At 44.8% G+C, this 27,353-nt stretch overlaps 1 protein-coding gene across 2 annotated transcripts in view; it reads left to right on the plus strand.

Annotated features, from left to right (window-relative positions):
* The window catches only part of PHYHIPL (phytanoyl-CoA 2-hydroxylase interacting protein like), a 59,066-nt gene that overhangs the window by 29,723 nt on the left and 1,990 nt on the right, over positions 1-27,353 (plus strand). For both annotated transcript variants that reach the window (XM_032115464.1, XM_032115465.1), the window contains exons 2-4: positions 18,218-18,414; positions 23,293-23,467; positions 24,409-24,526. In XM_032115464.1, coding sequence (XP_031971355.1) covers positions 18,218-18,414; positions 23,293-23,467; positions 24,409-24,526 — 490 coding nt within the window. The remainder of the gene's footprint in view (positions 1-18,217; positions 18,415-23,292; positions 23,468-24,408; positions 24,527-27,353) is intronic.

Genomic DNA, 27,353 nt, shown 5'->3' on the forward strand with positions numbered 1-27,353 from the left:
TTTCATTCAATTATTCTTCACTGTAACTCTACGAGATCCCTTATAAAGCTACTGAAATGCTTGATGTGTAATTATGCCAGATTCACCAAAAGAATCACTGTTTTTCCCAGTGCTGATATTGCAGGAATGAAACTCAAACATATAATGTAGCTTTTGTAGTTAATTTCTAGTCATTTTTATACTTAAAGCATTTTAATCATTAGTGTCTCCTGTGTATGTCCCTTCTTCTTTGTGTTTGTTTCGGATTAGAGTTCCCAGATGCATTCTTTTATTTATTCTGTAACAGAATCCCTTGTAGCACTTCCTGCCGATACTTCTAAGCCATTTGTGCTTGCAGCTTCTTCTGTTTAATGTTGTCTGCAGTGCACAAATGTGATCTCTCTTTAGATCATTCACAAAGACACAAAGCCTGGAACCAGCCACAGGCTCTATGGTAGCCCAGTGGACACCTGAGCTCCTTACCTCTTTTGCCATATGTCAGTCTCACCTCTGCCAGCCCTTGTTCAGCCCTGCAGATCAGTAGTTCTCAGTGAGTACAATGGCAGGAGGAATCATTTAGGGAAGAGAAATTCTAACCCCTCCAACCTCTGAGAAGCAGTCCTCTAGAGGGAGAAGCCAAGCCCACCCTCACTTAAAATTTCACGTATCTTCTGCAAATCTCAAAGACTAAAGCTGTTTTTATTAAGGAAAAGTTAAGCTATTACTAATTCACCTCTTTTATCTTTCATCTTAAACTAGATTTTTCTATTTTACTAGCAATTTTATTCTCAGCCTACTAATCTGGTGGCTCTTCCACCTCTTGTAAGAAGTGTTCTGAGCTCATGTTTCCAAATTCACAATTTACCCTGCCGTTCTGCCTGTATGATCCAGGTCAGAGTACACCCAGAAGGCCAATTCAGTCTCTACAGCAGCTTTCCAGTGAGATTCCTGGTTCCAGAGCCATAGCTTCTAGAACAGGCAGAGTATCCCTTCTGTCATGTAAGGTGTGTTGAGGAGAGACTCTATCATATTCTTATTTAGATTTCTCTAGTATTTCATCATTGATTTTTGAATGGGTTCCAGTCAGGCATTGTTGTGTTCTGTTGTCTCCAAAGACTTGCTGAAGCCTGTCTTCCTGACCTTGGTTTTTCATTCTGGGACTTCTCTGCCTCATTAGTTTTCCATTTTTTCTCCCAAAATCTAGGAAGATCTCCTCCTTTACCCATTCCTTGTAATTTCCTCCGTCTTTTATTGTTCATGGCTTCTAAACAGCCAGTTTGGAGACCCTGCCTTTTCTGAATAAGGTCTTTTTCAGTCCCCTTTGTGCTGCTGAAGTAGTGGCAGTACCTTTCACCCCAACTGGGGAGGTAATCTTTAAAAGTTGTCCAGTTTGAGTTTTTCTTAGACCACTCAGGACAGTAGGTACATCTTCTGTTCTGCCAGCATGCATGGCCTTTCGTGCTTTTTGTGACCTGAAGGCCATATTTAATTCTGGCTGAACACAGCCCACAGTCTTAAGCTATGTCTTCTGTTCTCTTTCGACAGAATTTTTAAGCATTTTCCTTGCAGACCATTTTCTTCAAAAATTTTTAAGCATAGCTGGAGAAATACTGCCAATTAAATACCGACAGTGCCAATTCAGGATATGTGTACAAAACATATCACTGCTATAGAAAATTATGAACAAAGACAGTGTTTAGGTAGTTGGAGCTAAAGAAAGCTCTGCTCCAGGATCACTTTGCGCGGTTTCCTCACTAGGGTTTGTTATACAGTGGAGCATTCTTTATTTGACCTTGAAATTTTTTCCTTCAGCACAGAAGATTTGGTTAGAATTCATTGTAGCATTTGTAACTGAATCAGTTTTCACAGTGGTGTTTGTAGTTGAATCATTAGTCAATTTTATTTTATTGTTCTCAGAGTGTTCTTGTTTTATTTCTGCTTGAATGAACAAGGTGTTTTGCATGGATGTTTCCAAAAGCAATGATCAGCTGTACTGTTTTCATAACCTAACAACTGTTTCTCTGAGCCTTGACAGGCCTAGCTGCTGCCAAGAAAGGGAAGCCTTAAAACTAGTTTGGTGTTGCTCTTTCATTCCTGTGGAGTGACAGAAAGTATTAGCAGGGTTGCACTTTCTTAGTTCCAAGTGTGGAGTGGAGTCTGGAGTTTATTTCTCCAATACTGGAGAAAGTCAGACCCAGCTGGCAGCTCTAGGAGAAGCACAGTTGAAGGAATTGCCGTATTAAGCTCTGTTAGGAAAAGTCTTGTTAGAATTTTCTTGTTAGGAGAATTATTTGGTTTGTAATAATCAGAAGTATCCCATAAATTTCTTTCCTGAGCTGTTCCATTGGCTTCAGTAAGACTTTATGTAAAAACCAATTTGCATTCATAATGTGGCATGATTAAGCTCTTACAGCTACTGTATTTTCCTAGTCTTTGGTGTGTGTACTGCATCTTATTTCATACAGATAGGCATCTCATTTGGAATTTTTCTAAGTTGCAGTTTATCTGGATTTAATCTGTCTTTTTTTATAAGACAGATTTATATATTTCTATATATATTTAACCAGTATTTGTAATCTGTATTTATTTCTTGGCTAGAAATAACATTTTAAAAAGATCATTCTGAGCATTTTTTTACAGTTCACTTCTATGTGTACTCATAGTTGAAAACATTTGGACTTCAAAATGAGCAGGATAAAAAGATGTTAAAAGGCTCTTTCAGTCTTGGCCAGCTGTAAGTCCTAGTGTACAAGTATCTGTGGAGTGACTCATGCTGTGTCATTGTTCCTTTTAATGCAACATATGTAAAGGGAAATTATATGTGAGTTTATCTAAAGGAAGGGATAAAATTAAAAACAGGGTGTACAGCAGGTTGCGTTTTTTAATGCTACTAAGGTCCATCTTCCATCTGATGACATAAAGTAAATATTATGTACTTACAGTTTCGTGTTGAACTTTATGCTGGTAATTTAATATAAATGTTCAGTGGTAAACGTGACTTTCAGAATGCTAATGTTTCTGATGAATTTCTAGCCTTAACACTTCCAGTGTTAATTCCAAGACTTATCTCTAATCACAGGAACTGAAAATCCCCTCAGTCTGAATCCAGTAGATGACAGGGAAGTTATGTCCCTCTTGTGTGGAACAGACTGGAGTTTTCGGCAGTGTTACAGCTACTACCTTACTCTTCATGAAAGGACAGGTTTGGGCAGTAAGACTTCTCATGCCATTTATTGTGATTGTCTCACCTCTGCCCAGGTGTAGGGGTTACTTTCTTTCCCCCCTAGAGGGAGGCACCTGAAACTCCAGATACCATTCTTGGTTTCCTCTGTCTGTGAACAGCTCTGTGCCATGCTTTGGGACCCCGACACAAAGAATGTGTCACTTCCGTACTTCACTTTGTCACTGTTTAGGTAGCATGGAGTTCTTAAATCATACTTGATGTACAGGGATCTGTGTAGGGCGGCCTTTTTAGAGCATGAGGGTTTAATTTCAGGTTTAGTGACACATCAGGTAGCCAGGTGGGCCCAGCATGACTTGTGTGGTAGGAACATATCGAGTACTCTGTGCTTTCTCATAACTGGACAAGTGCAGGGAAGAACCAGGATCTCCATGTGAAAAAATAAAATAGTTATTCTCCTTTTTCTATTTTTGTATATTCTGTAATGCTCAGCTGGTTTCTGTGTTCCTTCCTTGAGCAGACCACCAGGGAGCCCCTTAGGCTGCCTGGTGAGGCTGTCAGCCCTAGTGCAAGTGTGCAGTGCTGGACATGGAAGCCAGAGAGGGAAACTAAATCCTTCAGTGTATCTCAGTATGCTTATTAGATTAGCTCATATAGTAGGGAGTGGGATCTGGAAAGCATTCCTTGAGATGCTTTTAAATTCTCTAAATCCAAAAGATGAAAATCTAAGCAAAATATGAATTCTTTTTAAGTACCCTATCCAAGGGGACTTGTTTGGCATAGAGAATTTGTAGAAGGTTATGCAGCTATTCCTCTATAGCTAATCAATTTTTGTCTTGCCACGATCATGATTGGTGCCATTGTTGCAATCCAATGGCTGTTGATAGCTTGCATAATAAGACTACAGAAAAATCTGTAATGGAAACTATTGTAAGTATCCAACTGAGCTGTGCTTTTTTAAAAAAGCAATTTGAAAATTATCAAGGACCATGGATTTGAATCTGATGTTTTTAGAATTGTTGTAGGTTTCTTTTAACTTAATTACATCAAAACTTTGTTTTGAGTTTTCTCCTCTTCATTAGACAATTTTCATTAGATAACCTACAAGAGAGTTCTGTCACTAATGCCATCAGGACAGGAAGCTGATGAGCTACAGCTGAGACATTTAATAAATATGCAGCCAGTATGCTATACCGTGTCTGAGTGAGGGGTGAATTCCAATGTGGTGAAGACTTTACTGAAAGATTTCTTTTGACTCCAATATTAACAACTGTGTCATCTTTATATTCTAGTAACGGTGAAAAGCTTGAACTCATTGTAGCCTTCCTCTCGTAGGGAGTGTTTAGCAGGATCCTCTCATTTCTGCATGCTTGCCGGCCTTAAAGAAACCGGCAGCAACCTAAGTTATCTGTGAGCTCTCTGCTCTTGTCAGAGGTTCAAAAGTCAGGAACAGTCAACCAGTGGCAGACCTACATGGCCTTGACAATGTTTGGTTGCCCTAGTAAACCAGCTAAAAATGAAACAAAACAGAACAACTCCTGCCAAAAAAAAAAGGGCTCTCAAAACCCCTATATCCTTTATTTGTCAGGGCCTGAGAGAAAGTCTGAAACCAGCATACAATTCTGAAACATGCATGCAATTTAAATGTAAAAAAAACCAGTACAAATTACAAAGTAGAATTTCCTGAACTCTTGTGAATATGTAATACATTTTAAATCACAGCTAAAAAGCACAAACTGGTGTAAACCAGAGCCAAATCCCATTCCTTACAAGAGATGTGTGTGAAAAGCACATAGCAATTGCCAGTGTGCTGAAGTAAAGAAATGCTCATTCATGCTGCAGACTGCCAGGGTGTCCAGAGAGTTACAAAAGCCCACTCATGCTGAGCACCCTACTTTCTCAAGGAAAATGCTTAGTAAAACTGTGTTCCCCAGCCTTGAGTTCTCTCTGCTGCCCTTCAAGTGATGAGTTTTGCCTTTCTGTCTGGGCTTCCCTTCGTTGAAAGGAAGTGGATTTTAAATGAAAAAAATCCTCGTGTGATCAAGGCACTTGCAGTTTTCAGGCAAGCTGGCAGGTCACATTAAAGCTCATGTGAATACAAGGCTGCGTCATCCTGCTAGATTTGAACTCACATGACTTAACTTGAAGTAGAGAACACATTTTGGTTTAGATGAAGACACAGCTGCAATAAATGGCACAAGTTGTTGCCAGCCAAAGAATGAGGTAAACCATAATGAATGAGGTTCACAGTAATAAACTAAAATGGAAGTGTTTGTTTATCTCTCTCTTTTGTTTAGTGACATGTGGAAGCACAAATCATGAAATGCCACTCACTTCTCTAATACACAGTTAATATTAAAAGCAGTGGAAAACTAAGGGCAATGCTTTGCCTCAATTACAGTGTTAGATGAAGAGCACTGGAGCAATTAGGCCAGTGACCCAGAGCAGTGTAACTTGGATCGGAATCTGGCCCCAAGCAACTTGTCTGGGGTCATACAGTCAGTGCCTTCATCTATGAGATCTGTTTTCCTTTGTCCTGGAGACATAGGCAGTTCCACAGTCTCAGATGCAGCTGTACATTTTATTCACCAGAAGAGACAAACCTCATGCCATTGAAAGCGTCATATCCCGTCCTGCTCCAAAATCTGCCCCTTTAGGAATCAACAGGGTGGGAGTCTGCTGAAAAATTTTACTCCCGGTTTTCAGCAAAACAGCACCGAGGTAGCATCCTTACAAAAATACACCACAAAATGGGCCTGACTGCAGTCTGAAGTATGGTCAGAATTTCACAATAGATAGATAATAATAGATAGATAATAATAGAGACCTGATAACACAGAGTTCTGCTAAATGAATGAAGTACATGTGATAGATTGATCTGGGATAGATTTTATAGTGATGTTTCTGACATACTTACTTGCTTTCCCAATCTGGAATTCTCTATAACTGTAGGTATGCATTATACTCAAATTCTGGTATATGTAAGTGGCTGCAAAGTTCATTTTCATTTTTAAATGGCATTTAAATTAACCTGGATGGTGGTTTAGAGCTTTTTACATCCCTTGTTGCCTTCTTTCCCTTTCAGCAACTGAGAAATGCACATTTTAATTAAAATTTGTTTTTCAAATGTATCTTGTAGCCAACACATGCTGAGAAGAGCCACTTACCACCCATGTACAGCGAGCTCGCTGTGCTGAACAAAATGGGAGCATTTAATTAGGAGTAAATGCTGAGGTGGCTTGGTGTTTGTGGCCTGCTATAATGTCCTGTTCGATTTCCAGAAGACAGAATTGCCCTTGCCTGGCTCTGATGGCAGAGCCATGAAAACCAATGGTTTGCCAGTAGGAGCTGGAGTGCAGCTGGAGCTATTTTTGACACACTGAAACTCTCATTTCACAGAAGGTCGCAGAGAAGCTTGTTTAGCTTTACATGACAAGGTACAATAAAAAATAAAGCTGTGTTTAATATAAGCAGTCTGAGAACTTCAGAGGGAACTGGGTATAAGTTATTTTGCATGCAGGAGTCAGTGGACAGGATGAGGAGAGAGATGCTGGTGGATGGTGATGACATTTGCACTCAGTCTCAGCTTATCTGGCCAATTCAGTTTGTTTGGTTTTGGTATTCATGGGTCATAAAAGTAGATCCCAGCACTTCTCAGCTCTCTACCACAAGGATTTGGTCAGTCCTTAGAGCATGGCAGGGTCAGTAGATCTCGAAAGATCTCCACATCTTTGATACAGGGAATAGTAGATGTGACAGCATGGATGTCAATTTAATCTTCTAGCCTCAGTGGTTTTTCAGTCTTACAGTTTTCCTGGTCCTTAGTGAAGAAATATGTACCTACATGATTATTTGCAACCTTCCAGTTGCATATTTTCCTCTGAAAATAAGAAACTTCCTTTTTCATATTTTCTCCATATGTTTTTAACACAGTGAAAATTAAATTTTGTGTGAACCTATGTGTGTTTAGCTTAGCATATTACTGTGCTAACACTCCTCCACTTACTTGTAATAAAATTGCAATAAGGAAAGAGGAAGAATTCTATAATAATAGCCCAGCCTTGTGAGACACCAAGTACTTTATAGAAAAATAGATGCATCCAGTTTTCATAAAAATATTCTTCCAAAAATTATCTATAAGGCGTAAGGGGAGCTCTAAAAAAAGTAATTGTATCAACAGGGACTGGCATCTATTTCCATTTCAGTACTCAGTCTAGGGCTTTGGCTGAAAATGTGGTTTAGTTTTGAATGAGTAAGGTATAAATATTAAATACTCCCAACATGTCAGGATATCAAATAAGAATTAAATCTTAGTGAAAGAATAAGGTCAGCCTTGCCAATTTAGCCATTGATCTGATTTGCAGTCAGGTTTTGTGTTATGCTTTGTGTTTGTGAAACTTGTGAACATAGTTGCAATCACATTTTCAGAAGTTCTTGAGTAACTGGGCTTAAATTCCATTGATTTCATAAAGACTTTTCCACATCATTTAGGTATTTCTGGAGATGTCACTAATTGTTACCTAAATTTTTGCTTCAAGTAAGGATAGGTCAAAAATCAAAGGAAGAATTGGCACTGATCTAGACCATTTGGCTGATAACAACAGAGGACAATGTACAGTGATATATCTGAATTTTCTGTATGGTAATAGCAAGAGAGGAAACAATTATTCTCAGGAATTAGTTTAATGATGCAATTAAATGCATTATTTATTTTTATTTAAAATTAATTAAATTACAGTTATTAAATAATTTATCTATGATCGCAGTTAGCAAGCTATAAATTCATCCACATTCAAGCTTAAATGGTCCTGAGATGTTGATCCTATCAGTGCTTTCAGAAAAGATATTGTGGGGATAAGTGTTGAACTCTGATGTATTTGACACAAAAATTCAGAGAAATTATTCTTGAAAAGTTTATCCCTTTTTAAGTGTGAGTCCAAAGGATATTTCTGAGTCAGTGACATGTAGATTTCTTTGCTAAAGAGTTCAGAAATTGGCTACAGTGTAAAACATACCTTTTATCCCCGTGTTCTTTTTCTTTTTTGTCTGTCGGAAATCTTGCAAATTGCTGTTGCGTCATGAGAATCAGTAGAATTGACAAATGTAATTTAGGAAGTAATTGTAAAGGGTAACTTCAGCTATCTCTTAACTTCTGTCACCTCCCTCTCTAGTCTCTGGAGAGAATTAGAATCCTCCAGGGCAAAGCTGAATGTGAGAGCTACCTGTAGGTACTCAGATTATCCCATCTAGGAAACTGCCTTTCTTCACTGGATGCAAAGTGAGCCTGAGGAGACTCACTGCCCAAGGGTGAGGTTTTTTGTTAGTGTTTTTGTCTTTCTTAGCATAGCAAAAGTATTAGTGGTTTCCACAGTGGTCTGGAAAATTCATATATCTATATCTGTGTATATATATATATTTCATATACATCGTATGAAAATTGTACCTGAACATCATTGCAAGTCATAGGTATCAAATCTTTTGGGCAGTAGCCTTTGCTTTGGGATTAGCAGATGCATATTTTGTATCAAATTTATTCCAGGTGTCATTCCAGATATCTATGGTCTTATTGCAGGAGTGAATATTGTCAGATTTTTTCTTGCTACTGTTTCTGCTGTCATGTTTAAGATATATTTGGGTTTTATTATTAACTTAGGAGGAATACATATGGTCCCACAAATCCACTGTTAAGAATTTAGTATCTATGCCAAAATTAATATTCCACAGAAATGTTATAATGGGGCTATTTAATTTCTGCTTACTAATTATAGTAACCTTCTCTGTAAAGATACACTTAATTTCCTATTGAACGTAATGTTGCGTTCGGTGCCCGCTGAGGGAATGACTGAGCTGTGAGCCAAAGCCCTTCAGTTCTGACAGCACAACCATGTTCCAAACTATACCATGGTACCTGTGTTTGCTGCTGCTAGCTGGCAGGTTTGACACACTGGTGTTGGTGGAAAACACACATTTGAGGAAACGAAGCCCTGCTTTTGTTCAAGGGCACGTGAGCACTCGGCCGGGTCGGTGTCGGAGCTCACGGCCCGGATCGCAGCCCGTGCCCAGTGGTTTCCTGCGGGCACGCACTGTCCCCTGACCGCTGTGCTGCACCTCCGGCCGGGACACAGGGGCTGCCGGGACACAGGGAGCTGCCGGGACACAGGGGGTGCCGGGACACAGGGGCTGCCGGGACACAGGGGGTGCCGGGACACAGGGGGTGCCGGGACACAGGGAGCTGCCGGGACACAGGGGGTGCCGGGACACAGGGGGTGCCGGGACACAGGGAGCTGCCGGGACACAGGGGCTGCCGGGACACAGGGGGTGCCGGGACACAGGGGCTGCCGGGACACAGGGGCTGCCGGGATACAGGGGGTGCCGGGACACAGGGAGCTGCCGGGATACAGGGGGTGCCGGGACACAGGGGGTGCCGGGACACAGGGGCTGCCGGGATACAGGGGGTGCCGGGACACAGGGAGCTGCCGGGATACAGGGGGTGCCGGGACACAGGGGGTGCCGGGACACAGGGGGTGCCGGGACACAGGGAGCTGCCGGGACACAGGGGGTGCCGGGACACAGGGGGTGCCGGGACACAGGGAGCTGCCGGGACACAGAGGGTGCCGGGACACAGGGAGCTGCCGGGATACAGGGGGTGCCGGGACACAGGGGGTGCCGGGACACAGGGGGTGCCGGGACACAGGGAGCTGCCGGGACACAGGGGGTGCCGGGACACAGGGAGCTGCCGGGATACAGGGAGCTGCCGGGATACAGGGAGCTGCCGGGACACAGGGGGTGCCGGGATACAGGGGGTGCCGGGACACAGGGAGCTGCCGGGACACAGGGGGTGCCGGGACACAGGGGCTGCCGGGACACAGGGGCTGCCGGGATACAGGGGGTGCCGGGACACAGGGAGCTGCCGGGATACAGGGGGTGCCGGGACACAGGGGGTGCCGGGACACAGGGAGCTGCCGGGACACAGGGGGTGCCGGGACACAGGGGGTGCCGGGACACAGGGAGCTGCCGGGACACAGAGGGTGCCGGGACACAGGGAGCTGCCGGGAAACCGGGGGTGCCGGGACACAGGGGGTGCCGGGACACAGGGGGTGCCGGGACACAGGGAGCTGCCGGGACACAGGGGGTGCCGGGACACAGGGAGCTGCCGGGATACAGGGAGCTGCCGGGATACAGGGAGCTGCCGGGACACAGGGGGTGCCGGGATACAGGGGGTGCCGGGACACAGGGGGTGCCGGGATACAGGGGGTGCCGGGACACAGGGGCTGCCGGGACACAGGGAGCTGCCGGGACACAGGGAGCTGCCGGGATACAGGGGGTGCCGGGATACAGGGAGCTGCCGGGATACAGGGGGTGCCGGGACACAGGGGGTGCCGGGATACAGGGGGTGCCGGGACACAGGGGGTGCCGGGATACAGGGAGCTGCCGGGACACAGGGAGCTGCCGGGACACAGGGGGTGCCGGGACACAGGGGCTGCCGGGACACAGGGAGCTGCCGGGACACAGGGGGTGCCGGGATACAGGGGGTGCCGGGACACAGAGGGTGCCGGGATACAGGGGGTGCCGGGATACAGGGGGTGCCGGGACACAGGGAGCTGCCGGGACACAGGGAGCTGCCGGGACACAGGGGGTGCCGGGACACAGGGAGCTGCCGGGACACAGAGGGTGCCGGGACACAGAGGGTGCCGGGATACAGGGGGTGCCGGGACACAGGGGGTGCCGGGACACAGGGGGTGCCGGGACACAGGGGGTGCCGGGATACAGGGAGCTGCCGGGACACAGGGAGCTGCCGGGATACAGGGGGTGCCGGGACACAGAGGGTGCCGGGATACAGGGGGTGCCGGGACACAGGGAGCTGCCGGGATACAGGGGGTGCCGGGATACAGGGAGCTGCCGGGATACAGGGAGCTGCCGGGACACAGGGGGTGCCGGGACACAGGGGGTGCCGGGACACAGAGGGTGCCGGGATACAGGGGGTGCCGGGACACAGGGAGCTGCCGGGATACAGGGGGTGCCGGGACACAGAGGGTGCCGGGACACAGGGGGTGCCGGGATACAGGGGGTGCCGGGATACAGGGGGTGCCGGGACACAGGGAGCTGCCGGGACACAGAGGGTGCCGGGACACAGGGGGTGCCGGGACACAGGGGGTGCCGGGATACAGGGGGTGCCGGGACACAGGGGGTGCCGGGACACAGGGGGTGCCGGGACACAGGGGGTGCCGGGATACAGGGGGTGCCGGGACACAGGGGGTGCCGGGATACAGGGGGTGCCGGGACACAGGGGGTGCCGGGACACAGGGGGTGCCGGGATACAGGGGGTGCCGGGACACAGGGGGTGCCGGGATACAGGGGGTGCCGGGACACAGGGGCTGCCGGGACACAGGGGGTGCCGGGATACAGGGGGTGCCGGGATACAGGGGGTGCCGGGACACAGGGGGTGCCGGGATACAGGGAGCTGCCGGGATACAGGGGGTGCCGGGACACAGGGGGTGCCGGGACACAGGGGGTGCCGGGATACAGGGGGTGCCGGGACACAGGGAGCTGCCGGGACACAGGGGGTGCCGGGATACAGGGAGCTGCCGGGACACAGGGAGCTGCCGGGATACAGGGGGTGCCGGGATACAGGGAGCTGCCGGGATACAGGGGGTGCCGGGACACAGAGGGTGCCGGGATACAGGGGGTGCCGGGATACAGGGGGTGCCGGGACACAGGGAGCTGCCGGGACACAGGGAGCTGCCGGGATACAGGGGGTGCCGGGACACAGAGGGTGCCAGGACACAGGGGGTGCCGGGATACAGGGGGTGCCGGGACACAGGGGGTGCCGGGACACAGGGGGTGCCGGGATACAGGGGGTGCCGGGATACAGGGAGCTGCCGGGATACAGGGAGCTGCCGGGACACAGGGAGCTGCCGGGACACAGGGGGTGCCGGGACACAGGGGGTGCCGGGACACAGGGAGCTGCCGGGACACAGGGGGTGCCGGGATACAGGGGGTGCCGGGATACAGGGGGTGCCGGGACACAGGGAGCTGCCGGGATACAGGGGGTGCCGGGACACAGGGGGTGCCGGGACACAGGGAGCTGCCGGGACACAGGGGGTGCCGGGATACAGGGAGCTGCCGGGATACAGGGAGCTGCCGGGACACAGGGAGCTGCCGGGATACAGGGAGCTGCCGGGATACAGGGAGCTGCCGGGATACAGGGGGTGCCGGGATACAGGGGGTGCCGGGATACAGGGGGTGCCGGGACACAGGGAGCTGCCGGGACACAGGGGGTGCCGGGATACAGGGGGTGCCGGGATACAGGGGGTGCCGGGACACAGGGAGCTGCCGGGATACAGGGGGTGCCGGGACACAGGGGGTGCCGGGACACAGGGAGCTACCGGGACACAGGGGGTGCCGGGATACAGGGAGCTGCCGGGACACAGGGAGCTGCCGGGACACAGGGGGTGCCGGGATACAGGGGGTGCCGGGATACAGGGGGTGCCGGGATACAGGGAGCTGCCGGGACACAGGGGCTGCCGGGACACAGGGGGTGCCGGGACACAGAGGGTGCCGGGACACAGGGGGTGCCGGGACACAGGGAGCTGCCGGGACACAGAGGGTGCCAGGACACAGGGGGTGCCGGGACACAGGGAGCTGCCGGGACACAGGGAGCTGCCGGGACACAGGGGGTGCCGGGACACAGGGGGTGCCGGGACACAGGGAGCTGCCGGGACACAGGGGGTGCCGGGACACAGGGGGTGCCGGGACACAGAGGGTGCCGGGATACAGGGGGTGCCGGGACACAGGGGGTGCCGGGACACAGGGGGTGCCGGGATACAGGGAGCTGCCGGGACACAGGGGGTGCCGGGATACAGGGAGCTGCCGGGACACAGGGAGCTGCCGGGACACAGGGGGTGCCGGGACACAGGGGGTGCCGGGACACAGGGGGTGCCGGGACACAGGGAGCTGCCGGGATACAGGGGGTGCCGGGACACAGGGAGCTGCCGGGATACAGGGGGTGCCGGGATACAGGGAGCTGCCGGGACACAGGGAGCTGCCTGCAGAGCCAGGCCTCAGGCTGGCACTGAGGAACCAGGCTGCGAGAGAGAGGGACCTGCTCGCTGGGAACTGAGCCCGCACATCTCTCGCTGTCATGGCAGGAGTGAGAGATTGGGCTGCTCTAATCGGAATCACGGCACCACTTGTAGAGTACGTTCATCCTCCATGTGAGAAGGAGGAAGAATCGAGTTCTTTGTAAGGAGCTGAGAGAAATTTTTCAGCACAGAAACCAGGCAATCCAGAGATTGCTCAGTGCTTTGTTTATGTGGGCACACTTTGGGGGCATTCTCAGCTGAAGAAGATGCCTGTACTGAAGGCACATTTCTACTCACAGAGTCCAGTTGTGTTCTCTTCGTTTGCATGTGGAATATTCCTGCTGAAGTCAATGTCCTAGACTAGCAGGAAACAGCTAAATTAAGCCGTTAAAACCAAGTGATAAGAGAATCTGAATGTATATGAACATTTCAAAAACACTCAGTAAATACAAATATTCATGTTATAGTTAAGTAATGCTTTGTTTTTGAAACTATTTTTAAAAATTTTGGATACAGTGCACATTTCTTACTAGAAAATACACAACAGTAGTATCAGACAGTGGGGAGGAAATGAGGAGAAGGTTTAGAGGGGTTTATCCCTCTAACAGGATTTCTAGGGTCAAGCATTCTCTCTTTATCTAATTTAGGAATTGGTTTTACAAGGTTACTTATTTAGAAAATATTCCTAAATATGCTTATCTAAATATAAAATCTCTGTCGGGAGGTAGTTTGCCAGGATTCTGGGGGAGAGGAGAGAGAGATATTTAAGAGTCTGACACTCTTCACTCCTCTTTTTGTACATGAAAAGAGGCACAAACAAAACATCAGCATTACTTCTGTGGTTACAGATAAAAGACTGAGCTTTGAAATAGAATAGCTATCCTAGAGAAGTGCACATACACAGCCTAACAAATAACAGCAGCAATTTAATAATTTTTTGAATGTCGTTGCATTTGTATTTGCTCTGTGTGCTTTCGGTGTCTCTCTTGAACAAGGTGTTGCCATGATCATTGACGTTGTTGGTATTGTGGTTAATTATTTGCTTGGTGAGGACATATTGTCCTGGCTCTGTAAAACAATTCTATATAAGCAGCAGTTGGACAGGGAGCCATTAATTCCAGAGCTCAGGAGAAAAACATGAGGCTGTATTTTTGCTTAGTTAAATTTAAAGTATGAAAATATGTAATTTCCCGGCACTTCCCTGTCATTTTTGATGGTTATACAGAATGAAGTTTTCTTCCTTCTATGGAATTTTTGAGGAAATTAAATACCTTCTCAGTAAATTGGAGAATTCAGTCTCAATTACAGCACTTAAATATTGTCAGTCTGTATCAGATTTCTGTAATTACAATATTTTACAGATCTGATATATAACCTATCAGCTGAATTATCAAGACAAGAAAAGGTAGAAACTTTTGTATTTCAGAAGGTGTAAGGGTTTCTCTGTTCATGTTATGGGAGTTCCTGTTTGTAAATGAGTTGTTCTCAGTTGTTAACATTCACATCTAATAAGAGGATTTCTTATGTCATGGTATCTGTGTGCTCTTAAGAAGCTGATCTTGTCTCATCAAACATTTCTACTTCAAAATACCATAGCTAAATACTCTCATTGTATTGAAAGTGTTAACTTGAGAAAACCGCATTCTGATTTCCCCAGTGCGTGCATTTTAAGATCTGAATAAGATGAGATTTTTAAAAAAAAAGTGATTAGTGTTATAATATTGTGTGGCCTTTAGTGTATTTATTACATGTGCTGTTGGTATCTGTATATATATAAACCTCATATTTCAGGGTCTCAGAAATTGCTTCTCATTCTCATCTACACATCTTTTGATTGTCAGGTATCTTCCCAGAATATATAAAGAATCTAGCATTAGCTTTTAATTTTGTACTGAGTACAGTCTCGCCTTGCTTATTTCTGGCTCACGAACCTGAGTCACGTTTCCCTTATCACATTGCTAGGTTTTCGTGGAGCTGACACCTCGCAGAAGTAACTGCAGGGATTAATGTCTTGTGTGTCTTCCCAGAGACAGTACACCCAGCACGTGGTGCACCGTCTTCTGTGTGACAGCAGCTCAGATGAGTGAAATTACATCAGTGGAGGGGGATATTGAGGTGACACAGAAGTGGCATCACCACGGTTACCCTGACTTTCCTCCCAGTCGCTGGTTGTGGGATATCACCAGGGCTTCCCTGTGCTTTTGTCTTTCCCAATTAATTCAGTGGCTTCTGGGTGTCTCACCCACCCATAAAAAGATACCAGCAACCTAGAGGCTGCCTTGAGGTGCTTGAGCAGAGACAGACATGGTTTGGATGAACAGAGCAATTACCACTGAATCTGGGCTTTCTCTTCTGTAGCAAACTTTCAGTCCTGGGAAAAAAGCCAGTGTTAGACGTGGAGGTTCTTCAGGTGCTTATCACGTTAGGTGTGCTTAGTTTTCTTTGTTGTCTTTGTACTTCCCCTAAAATATGTGTGTTGTATCACCTAATTTTCTATCCAGCCACTACCCATAGCCACTACCACTACCCGCTACCTAACAATTGCCCCTAACCACTACCTACCCTAACCCTAACCCCAGCACCATGGATGGTCCAGACCAGAAAGATGTAGGAGCAGCAATGTTGGGACCCTGCCAGGATGGCCTTGGCATGCCCTAGTGTTCCTGGGCTGTAGGCTCTTTGACTCTCTCAATCCTAATCCTAGCCCTAACCCCTACCCTAACCCTAAGAATTATCCGGAGATTTTCTGCTTGACATTTACTTAAGCTATTTTTTCACTTCAAAAGCAAGGAAATTGAAAGGAATGGGAGTTCGGATTTCTGAAGATGTGTGCCAGATCTTAATACCAAGAAATGCACAGAAAACAATACCTATTTCCAGGAGTACTTTTGCTCTTTGCCATTGGTGTTCTCCAAAATGTTTTCTTCTCTCTGTTACTTTGTGTGAATGGTCATTCCTACTTTGCACGTGCCCTGAGGCTTAAACCACCCTGGCTGGGTTTGGAACACAGAAGCTCATTTTAGGCAAATAATTTGCACATTAAGGAATTGTGGATTTATGGCTTGGGTTTCCTGGCTACATGTATGTTTAGGACGTTATACAGTGTTCAGTGTGCTGGGGTCTCAGTCTGTCCAGCTCTCCAGCTCTGAGAACCTCAGCAGCAACTCTCCATGTTCTGCTTAAACACAGAGCCTCACTCTTGGAAGAGCTGATCACACGAAGCCTTTTCAGTGTACCTGGCAGAGCTTTCAGTCATCTTTCAAATACAAATTGCTTGCAAAAGAAAGCAGTGCCATTTTCTCCCTGCTGGCTTTCTGAAATGTCATGTTGGGAAAAGCACTTACCACATCTTTCATATGAAGAGAAAGCTTTCAGTAATGACTGGTATTTCTGAGTCTGTTGCAGCCAGTGCAGCTGTTGGAAATGTCATTGTGTATGGCACAAATAGGGGGGCATTTTGAGCAAGACCATGAACTAACTGATTTCAGTATTAGGTGAAAAAGAAAAAAAAAAAAAAGCAATAGAATATTTGAAGAAGAGACAACCTTTTGGATGTAAATGCATAAAATAAAACAAAAATAAAAAATAGTTTTATTAGTTCTTGAAGTCATCAGTAAAAATACATTATTCACAATACTAGCTGGAGATCTATGAATTTTGCAGACTCTGTGATTGAACTTCACATATCTATGAGGAGAATTTTGAACAATCAGGCCAACCGTAATATTCCTGCATTGAAGGGTTGGAATAATTCCTTGGCAGAGTATGTTGAGAAGCTGAAATGTTCCTAATGTTTCCAAGTAAATTTTTTACTTTTATTACTGCCCAAACACGTCTGAGTTTAGTTTTTTGTCATTTTTTTACCAGTTACGATGAAAGTATAAATACTATATTTTTCTATAATTAGGTGTGACTATGAATAATTCTGACAATGCATTGCCTCACATCCTTGCATGAGTTTCCCCTCTTCCTCACCTGGCCAGAATTTGGGAGCTTCCATGTCTTTCTCATATAGACATTAGCTTTTTTTTTCTCCTTATCTATGTTCAGTATTCATTTTTTTTCTGTTCTGTTTCTTCACTTTTTCTCTTACATCATTGAGATTTTTTTCTTTTTTACCCAGTATTTTTTCTCAGCTTTCTGGGTTTTTTTCTATTTGTTCACTTATAGCTTGGGTCTTATGTAAGTGCAAGAACACCTAAAATTTCTGAGTTCTAATGTTCACGGGATGCTGAGCTATAAAGTTGCCTTGGGAACTAAGGGGAGACCTAAATTTAAAACCAGTGATTCTTTCTGGAGTCAATGGTCATTTGTTCATCTCCCATATGTACTTAGAGACATTAAAAAAGAACTTTCCAAGAAAACTGCAGGGTCTCAGCTGGGAAAACGAGAAGAATAAAGAACAGAAAATGAAGTTTGCTTGTGTGTACCTTTTGCTGTGGCTCATCAAAATGTTAATTGTTTCATTTCAAAGGAGTTGCTGTTTGAAATATGTGTATACATATGTGCATATGCATCCACCATCTATAAACCTTGCAGAGATTGGCTGTGCTTTGTGCTTGAAAAATGGTTTAAGGATGAATATGATTTCTGCTTGTGTTCATTTCGCTGACACATATGGATAGGGCCATGATGTTAACTGTGGACATTGCTGGCTTCTTAACTGAACCTTGGAGCACTTGATAGCTTCAGCTGGTTTGTACTGTCAGCCTGCAAACACACATAGGTGGTGATGCCAGCCACTCTGTGCACCCTGCTTACATGTTATTAGTGCTTATTCACCTGAGAAATTTCATCCCTTTCCAATGCTTTCCATCACTGACATCCAGACTTGCCTAATTGTACCTCACTGGCTCCAGAGTACTCCCTGTGAGCCTTTGAGAAAGGCTGTTCAGGGATGTGCTTGTACTGGAGCACACAAAACGGTGCTCAAATGGGTCCTTCACTGAACGAACCGTGCTTATTTTCTATGCAGGGAATAAATCACAAGATAGTGGGATTGCAGAGATGGAGGAGCTTCCAGTCCCACACAACATCAAAATAAGTAACATCACGTGTGATTCCTTCAAGATTTCTTGGGACATGGATTCTAAATCCAAGGATCGCATTACTCATTACTTCATCGATCTCAACAAGAAAGAAAACAAGAATTCCAACAAATTCAAACACAAGGTAATTTTCATTAAAAAATCAGGGCACAAATACTTGATTTTAAACAGAGGAATCTCCATGTTTTATTAACCTTTCAAAGCCAAGCCATGCAAAACAGGAACTGGACACCCAGCAAAGGTGGGTTTTGATTAATCTGATGGAATTTTGGTTTACTCAAAAGTACCTTCTGTCTCCAGCCTATGTGCATGTACACACAAATACATTTGTTTTGCAGAGAACTGCACATTACCTTTTCTGTTTCGTTTCAAAGCACCTTTGGAACCTGGACAATGTAGTGCAAGACAGCCATTTTTATTCCTGACTAGTTTTTCATCATTATTTATAAAATGTATGTATTCTCTGCCTGTCCTTGTTCAGTGACAGACTCCTGAGAGCAACACATGCCATTTCAACAGAAGAGCCACAAATTCTAATGCACTTCAGGAAGGCTTCCAGCAATTCTAGTTTGCAGCATTCAGCACTGTGACCTGAATATTCATCTGGCCTCTTTCCTCAAGCCTCTGGTGCAGGAACATATTGAAGGCATTGCAGAATCTGTACTTACCAAATCCAACAAAATTTGCTTTGACCTCAGAACAGTTGAAATACTGAGATGTCTAGAGAAACATGGAATGTGATAGAACATTCTGCAAACTTAAAAATAATGTTGGCATTATCTAAAAGATAAGGTTTGCCGAGGTACAAACAGCCATCCAAACAAATACAAGGGCTGTAATTTTATCAGCACCTAAATAACTGTTGGTTTCTAAGCCTGTGGGATAAACAGAAAATACCCCCACCAATTTCTCTGAGGGTTTTTATTGTGAGAGTATTTTTCATGAGATTTCTGTTAATAACAGGTGTATAATTTTCTTATTTGACTTTTTTTTTTTTTTTTTTTTTAAGTAATATGTGCATTAAGAGTAGCAAAAAATCACTTACTATTGCTTGAAATTGAGAATTTTGCACGTTTGGCCAGGGTGTTGCAGTTGCTAGGAACCAGTGTGTGAAGCACTACTAAACCTAATGTTCTAATAGGCATGTATTATGCCCCATTTTTAACTGTAATAGCAAATAAAGTAGGGTACGTTTGCTTTTTCCTTACTCTTACTAATTTTGGACTGACAGCCTTTGAATTGAAATTCCCATTTTACACTGCAGGAAGAAATATACCTTCTAATGTAAATGCTTCCTGCGATGGATTCTCTTTAATTTCACTCATTTTATTATTCTACGTGTTTTTTCATTCATGTGCAAACTGGTGTAAAATTGGAACATATATTTTTGTGAAAACTAGAGCCATCCTAGTAGAGCAAACACCACATACACTTCAAAATCTTTATCACAGTGATGAGACTAGACTTGAAATGGAGAGGATGGGGAAAACTGTATTTGTAGTATAATAAAGATAAGCTATTAGATTTATTTTGTGTTTCTCAGCAATTCCCTAGCTTTTTACTGTGCAGTGATGTTTAGTCAAAGGACAGAGGTCATTGGTTTTGTAAGAACAGGAGATTAAAATCTACCAATTAAAATTATTAATAAGTTGGATGTCTTGTCAGAATTAACTAAAAATTGCTTGCTACTAATTTCGTTAGTGCATTGGTTAAGATTTTTTTTGCGTAATTTTTGGGTGGTTTTATTCCCAAGCCTGAATGACAGAGATCCAGAGAGCAGAGAGGGTGGTCAGTAGTGAAGCACAGACTGAATACTCCAACTCTGTGCCACAGCACTTGAGTGTTTGCTTTCATGCATCTTTTGTACTAAGCAGTTTTTAACACACCTTCTAGAACGAACTTTTGTTGATAATTGAAATGCTCAAATTCCAAATGCATAGCCCAGGTGTGGTTAGAGACAAGCATCCTTCCTCCCTCTAAGGTCGGCCGTAGGAGTTTCCCAGCTGAAGCTCAGCAGCAGGAGCTGATATCCCAGCAGCTGCAGCACTCGGGGCTGAGTCCTCACAGCAGGGACTTCAGTCCCCACCCATCCGTTGACTTCCTAACAAAGCTTTTGCGTGAAGGTGAGGGACAGCACTGCCCTTTCTCCTAGCAGAGCTTTTTAGAGAGAAAAGAGTGAGCCCTACTGCCTAGATATAAAAAAGAGCATTGGGATTTACTCCTAGGAGTCATCCAGCACCCTGAAGATGGCTGTCCAAGGAGAATTCATCCTTACATAGCTTACAGGTAGGGTAAAGCACTACAAGTGCCCATCTCTCTCACAGGTGATAACCCAAAGGACCAGCTCATTTTCTAACTTACACAGAATTAACATTAAATACCAGTTTGCTCAGAGGGCTGTAAGTGACTTGGGATACAGACTTAATGTGATAGGTACATCCATGCTGTTCCTCAGGAAAGGGAGTTGTTTGTTTTCTTGTGTACCTGGGAGAGCATCTGTGAGTGATTCCTCCTTTCAATACTGTTTCTGTTGGTAAATATATAAAGTATATTCAGCATACTTAGGGAGCATAAAGTCTTATTATTTATGCCTATTGTCATCATCTCTGTGAAGGAGAAGGTTTGTATTGGTAGTGGTGTGCACAGTCTAGAACTGTAATAAAATTTTATCTTCTTTTCAATTCATTTTGTATACCTCCTGTCTTTTTTAAAATATGGAAATATGACTACTCCCATGTAATAAGAAAAATGCTCAAATATTTAGCAAAACTAGGACTAGAATTTGGGTGTGCTGAGTTCACAAAATGTGTTCTATGAGCAGACCTGGCAAAGAGAAGGGTAACATGAAATGTGAGAAAGTTGAAGACTGAAAGGTGCCTCTTTTCCCAAAAAGGAGAGTAGGGTGGCTCATACACCTTGACGCTTAGTTATTCAAAGCTTGCAGGCTGTTCTTAGAAATTATTGCCAGCTAGGTACCTTTAGAGCTGTCTGGTAGGTGCTGCTAGTGGAGCAGCCATCTGCCACTCCAGAATCCTGGCTCTCCTTGAGCTGGCATAGTACCTACTTTGCACTTCTTTGGTGGATCAGCCAGGAATGAGAGCTGAGCAGAAGAGATGTGAAAGGGAGAAGTGGAGAATTCCCAGAGGGATCTCAATGTGAACATTTTCTCTGTATAGTGGCCTTTAAAAAAAAAAAAGGTGTTTGCTTAGATAAAAACCAGAAGATTAGAGCTATGAGAAGCAGCACACCTGCTCCTCCTCTCCAGCTGTGCAAGACATAAACCCCTCAGTTTAATGTGGTGGTCTGCCCGCTTCTTTCTACCCTTTTCTTTTTGGTAGACATCCCCTTTTTTTGATACAGTTAAAAGAGGTTCCTGATGCACAGCTGGAAGGCAAGGCTTTGACACCTGGGGGCAACAAGGCTTTTAACGTTACATGAAAACTGACAAAATTAATGGGGGAAAAGCCACCACTGAGGTGTGAGCACAGAGATCTGACCCAGGTGGAAGCTGTTTTTACCATAACCAAAGAAGAGGTGACAGGAAGACCAATGATGTTAACTGTAGCACCTGCTGGCTGCCTTAGCAGTAGCAGACTCAGTCCAGTGGGATGCCTTTCAGGGTGGTAGCTTTAAATGTCATTTGTTTCCTTTCTTTTCTTTGTACTTTTTCTCTACATATTATTCATTGTAGCATGCAGAACTGTCTCCTTTTCAGATAAAGTTTTCTCCTAACTATTATCTGATTTAAATGAGAATTGACAAAAGAGAAATCATGACAACAAAATTTTACCCTTGATTATCACTCAATTACATCAGTTCTTGTAATATCCCAAGCTGCTAATTTTACAGTTTCTTAATACAGAAACTGAAGAATATTTTTTGTTGATAGGTAAACAAAAGGAGAAAGATCTTTTTCCATAATAGAAGACAAGGAAAAAAATCCTTCAGACCTTGCTTAGAGATCATGACCAGAAAACATCTCTCTTCTATTCCTTTTTTCCTTAAAGGACTGCTATGCTTGTATTCATAGGTAGATGATCATGGACTGGTATTTATAGGTGGGCAGTTATGGATGTCATTTTAAGTGCCCACTTTTCACATGGCAGCCATCTTACTGTTCTGTTATTACTGGTGAATATTCAATAATAAATATTTCTCATTCTATCTCAGCTCCTCAGGTACACTACAGAGAATCATTCAAGTCCATCCTGAGTCCTTTCACCCACAGTTTTAGCATAGACTGTCCAGTTCTTCAATTTTTTCTGTCTCTTGGTGGTATGTACCAAAGTCTTTGGTACTGTAGAAATCAACTATTTCAATTCCAACAAGCAGCTATTTTTCTATGTTGCATCCTGGGGCTATGATATATTGGAAGAGCAAAACAGAGGATCTGAAAGGGCAGTGGGGGAGGAAGCAAGAGGTTCAGTGATAGGCACAAGATGTTTGGCTTCTTCTGGCTATTCCTGTACAGAAAGGTATTTTGATAGATGTAAACCAGCTGTAGTTACTCTGCAATGTCTTTAATTTTCTCTGTTGATATTTAGTTTGGAAGATAGCAGCAGCAGTGTAGATGGACTGATTGACAGCAGGAGGAATTTTGTTTATGTTGGCTGAAAGAAAACAATGAGAGCACAAGAAGCTCTTAAATTAAGATACCTTTGTTCTTTGTAGCATGCTTTTTTTGTTTGCATGCTTAAGCATGAAAGGCCCTAGTCTGAATTATTTATTAGGGCTATATATAATAGTGTTATGCTACAGTCACTGAACAAATCATTAATTTGTACATACAAGGTATCCCCATGTCTCTTAGAACAGGCCTTACACCACTGTCCTCTGCCCCTGCTCACTTTGCTGCACCAACAAACTGTGGGCAGTAACTCGGGTTTGCAGAGAAGAGCCTGGGGCTGGGGACTACACTGCAAAAACAGTGGAGGAAGGGGTGGCAGATTGGTTTGGCTGCACTGCTGACTCGTGTGTCGTTCTGTCCTTCCGTTTGTGTCAGGATGTACCCACGAAGCTGGTGGCCAAAGCTGTTCCTCTGCCCATGACCGTGCGCGGGCACTGGTTCCTGAGCCCCAGGACAGAGTACACGGTAGCAGTGCAGACGGCCTCCAAGCAGGTCGATGGCGATTACGTCGTCTCGGAGTGGAGTGAAATCATCGAGTTCTGCACCGCAGGTAACATTGCTGAGGGATCTCCACAGGCTGGAGTCAATGAATGCTGGCTCTGCTGCCAGGCTGGGCTGCTCACCTGCCAGTGCCAACTGTGCTGGTAGCCTTTAACAGTCACCCCTGGAGACTGGAATTCGAACTTTAGGCTTTGTCTGTGCCAAGGTTTGCACATCAAGCAGAGGCAGCTGGACTGCCCTTTTCTTACGCAAAACTTGGCTGTCCCAAAGTGCTGTGCCTAGCACCACTGCTTGTCCCAGGCTAGGAAAGGGCCACTTGTGTGCCTGTTGCTGGCTACCAGCACCTGTGGGGAAAAGGTAGAACAGCAGCTCCCTGACAGCTTAAGACATTCTGCTGCTCTGTCTTCTCTGCATGCTGCAAAGCCTCAGCACCATCCACACCCCGTCCCAAGGGTCACTTTGGCCTGCCTTTGATTTATAAGGCTTCCTTTGAATGCTCATGATCTGCTGCCACTGTGCATGCCTGTCTGAAAGCTGAAGACTTGAGGCAAGCTCAGTATGAATCCCATGTTGGTTGGGAAGCCATTTAAGCTGGTTCCTGAACAATCTTTGTTCATTCTGTCATTGGTTGTTGGCTCACAACGAGGTATGTTGTAGCAGTTTGTCAACTGATAGGAGCCAGAGAGGGCAGTCCTGAGCTCTGCTGCAGTCCCAAATAGAGGGAAACCAGCTCTAGCATAGGAATTCCTGAGCTGAAAGTTGCTGTAGGCTTGCAGAGTCTTCATGGGGGAAGGAGTGGGGAGAATCACAAATGCCTGCTCCTGCCCTTTGATTTGCTTGTTGCCACTGTTGAAAACTGGGGGCATTATGTGATGTGTATTACTCAGTAAGACTCAGTTCCCAATTTTCAGCCTGCATGTCTCTGTGGCTTTTGGAGAGTGTTGTGGTTTTTCCTGCCCCCTGTGCTAGCAGTTTGTCTTTCCTTTCCAGATTATTCAAAAGTTCACCTAACACAGCTATTGGAAAAAGCTGAAGTGATTGCAGGCCGTATGCTCAAACTGTCTGTTTTTTATCGGAATCAGCACAAAGAATACTTTGATTATATCAGGTAAGAAACTAAACATAGTCCTTTGGCAAATTAGCGGAGTAATGAAAATAGGTAAATGGAGACAGCTGTGCTAAAGCTAGGGCAGAATGTCTGTATGCTTTATAGCCCATTCAGAAAGCAAAGAATAAAATACAACTCATTTCTTTTACCTTGCTTAAAGCAGAACTTCCATTAGGCAAAAAAAGTCTGTGTTTTGAAACAGAAACTGAGGTACTCATAGGGCCTCCAGCCTGATTAAAGTATCTGTAATCATAATGGATAGTTTAGTAGCCAAATATTTCTATTGTACTGAGAAATTGCGAGTGAGGTGACTGAGAGTGGGAGTGTACAATGGTGTGCATAGGCATTTGCCTGCATGAGTTCCATCTCAAATATTTGCTCTCCACGTACAACCATCTCATTTCCATAGCCAAATGCAATTATATAGACTCTGCAATCTGAATGTTAATTTATAGATCATGGGAGGAGGGAGAGGGAGTGATGTTTAGACGGTGTTGCAACACCATGCTTCAGTTGGAATGAAAAAGCAGGAGAGCTGGAGGTAGGTTCCCTGTTCCTGTTGGAGACCCAGTGTGCTCTCCCACACACGGCCAGAAGTGTCAGTACAAGAGAAAAGCAGACTTTTTGATAGAAGGGGTCAAAGCTCATGTGTTGAGTGAGCAGGAGCAGCCACACAGGGTAACCTTCCCCTGTTAGAAGAACATGGATGAGAGGTAAGCAGTGTGTTGGAAGGCTGCTGCACTGACTATCCTTTAATATTCATCAGGAGATGGGGCTCCTGCTGGGCCATGTAATTTCAGTTTTCTGTGAGTGTCACACTAGTACCTGCCTAGAATGGAAAGGTTTTAAAACAACTCCAGGCAATTCAGCTTCAAAGAACAGACTCCACCATCCTTGGCAACATTCCTACTTTGTACTCATGGGTATCTGATTTATTCCAAGAGTGTATTGTATATTGCAGGGCATGGGCTTGCTCTTCCCCTTCTGTGTTTTGGAAGGATTATTTTATTGCACATAGTGACAAAAACTCAAAGTGAGTGCAAAACTCAGTGGAGGTAGAGAATGAATTGCAGTTGTTGAGGCTCTTTGAGGACTTCATAAACCACTGCTGCCGTCCTGGGCTAGATACCACATACCACAGAAGGGAAATGCCTGTGCTGTTTTGATTCTCTTGTTGCGTTGTTTTCAGCTGTATAATCATAGTGTATCTGCCTTTGTGTTCATTAGTGCTGAAAATTGCCACTGAGGTGCATTTATAGCTGTGGGTTTGGCTTTGTTCTGCCAAATGTGACTCTAATTGATTGCACACTGTATCTTTTCCCCTTCTTCCTGTTAAGGTCTTTCTTGGTTCGACACCAATAGAGAAGAGTTTGTTTCAGTGAGCTGGAGACAAAAAGCTGTGTTTTACCAGGCCAGTGGGAAGCTACACTACCAGTAACTGGCTGGTGGTTACCTCTTTTGATTGGAAATTGGCTAATACAGTCACAAGGGCTAATCCTTCCACAAAACACCCTTCTGCATGTTATGTTAAAAACCCTAACCACATGCTTCCTATTAGGGAAAATTCCTTGTCAGCATGCCTGCCAATGGTCTCTGTGGTGTCATCACTAGTACCCAGCCTGGAAAAGCTCTGGTAGCATCGGCATGCAGGCAGCTGTTCCCGGTGCTAAAGGAGCAGCCCCTAAATGGAGGGTTTGAGATGTGAGCTCAGAAGGGGTGTTCGTGTCACTGCAGCTTACCTGGGCTGGGAGTGCCACAAAGCAGCTCAGATCCCCTGAAAGGGTGACCTATAATTAGCCTAATTGGCCACTGGATGTCAGTATCTTGCCACAGAAATGGAACAGACTTTCTCAGAAGGAAGCCTGACTTTTCAGTTTGCCGAGGTTCCAGGTGGTTATTTAAGTTCATTCAACTTTTTTTTTTTTTTTTTTTTTTTTTTTTTTTTTTTGGTTTTGGTTTTTTGTTTTTCTCTCCCTAGTAATCTCTTCAGTCATAAAATACTGATTATACCCCCCACTCCAATCAATGGCATATGAAATAGGGCTTGAGGCAAAACTAGGTAGTATTTGAATGGCCCAGAAAACTTTTGAAATGTATCTTAGAGTAAAATAAAGATGTGCTGCTGAGGAGATTACAAATAATGAAAAAAAATAATCACAGTTGGAGATATTATTGAATTGATTTAGAGCTGTTTTGTACGCACACACTGAGTTTGTTTGCTTTGACTGCTACCAGCACCATTTTACATGGACCTGGTGCAAGTTAAAAGCAGAGAGAGAACAGTCTTTCTTGGGTAGTTTCCCCTCTCCTAAAAGAAGGAAATAAGGAAAAGAAGAAAAAAAAGAAAAACGTAAAAGCAAAGCAAGAGAAGGATATAAGAATCTCCAGCCCCACAGCCTCATGCATTTTTAGTCTGTCATATCAGTGAGTTTAAAGGCATTGTTCTAAGGGTGCCTAGCAAATACAGTGTTTGCAGGACTTGCAAAAGGGGATGGTTGCCTTTCAGGTATCATGTGGTTGCAGGTGCAAAGAGAGCCAAAGCTGCCACTGGGGCACTTCCAGAGATGTGTGGGGCACAAGTCCTGGGGAACACCCTGCTATACGTAAAATCTCAGGTGCTAAGGAGGATTAGATAGGGTGTTTTGGAGTGTTCTCCTAAATTTAGCAGTCTAATGCTGCTGAGTGCACTTTGGGATTTGGGGTTTTAAAAATTCACTTGTGCATTGTACATTTCTTTTCACTGGAATGAAATTGAGCTAAGTTTGCAAAAAAAAAAAAAAAGTTAGTCTTTCTTTCGCCTTAGGATTAGCGACTGCAGAAGCTGGAT

The sequence above is a fragment of the Corvus moneduloides genome, chromosome 8 (genome assembly GCF_009650955.1).
Source record: "Corvus moneduloides isolate bCorMon1 chromosome 8, bCorMon1.pri, whole genome shotgun sequence".
Taxonomy (NCBI): Eukaryota; Metazoa; Chordata; class Aves; order Passeriformes; family Corvidae; genus Corvus; species Corvus moneduloides.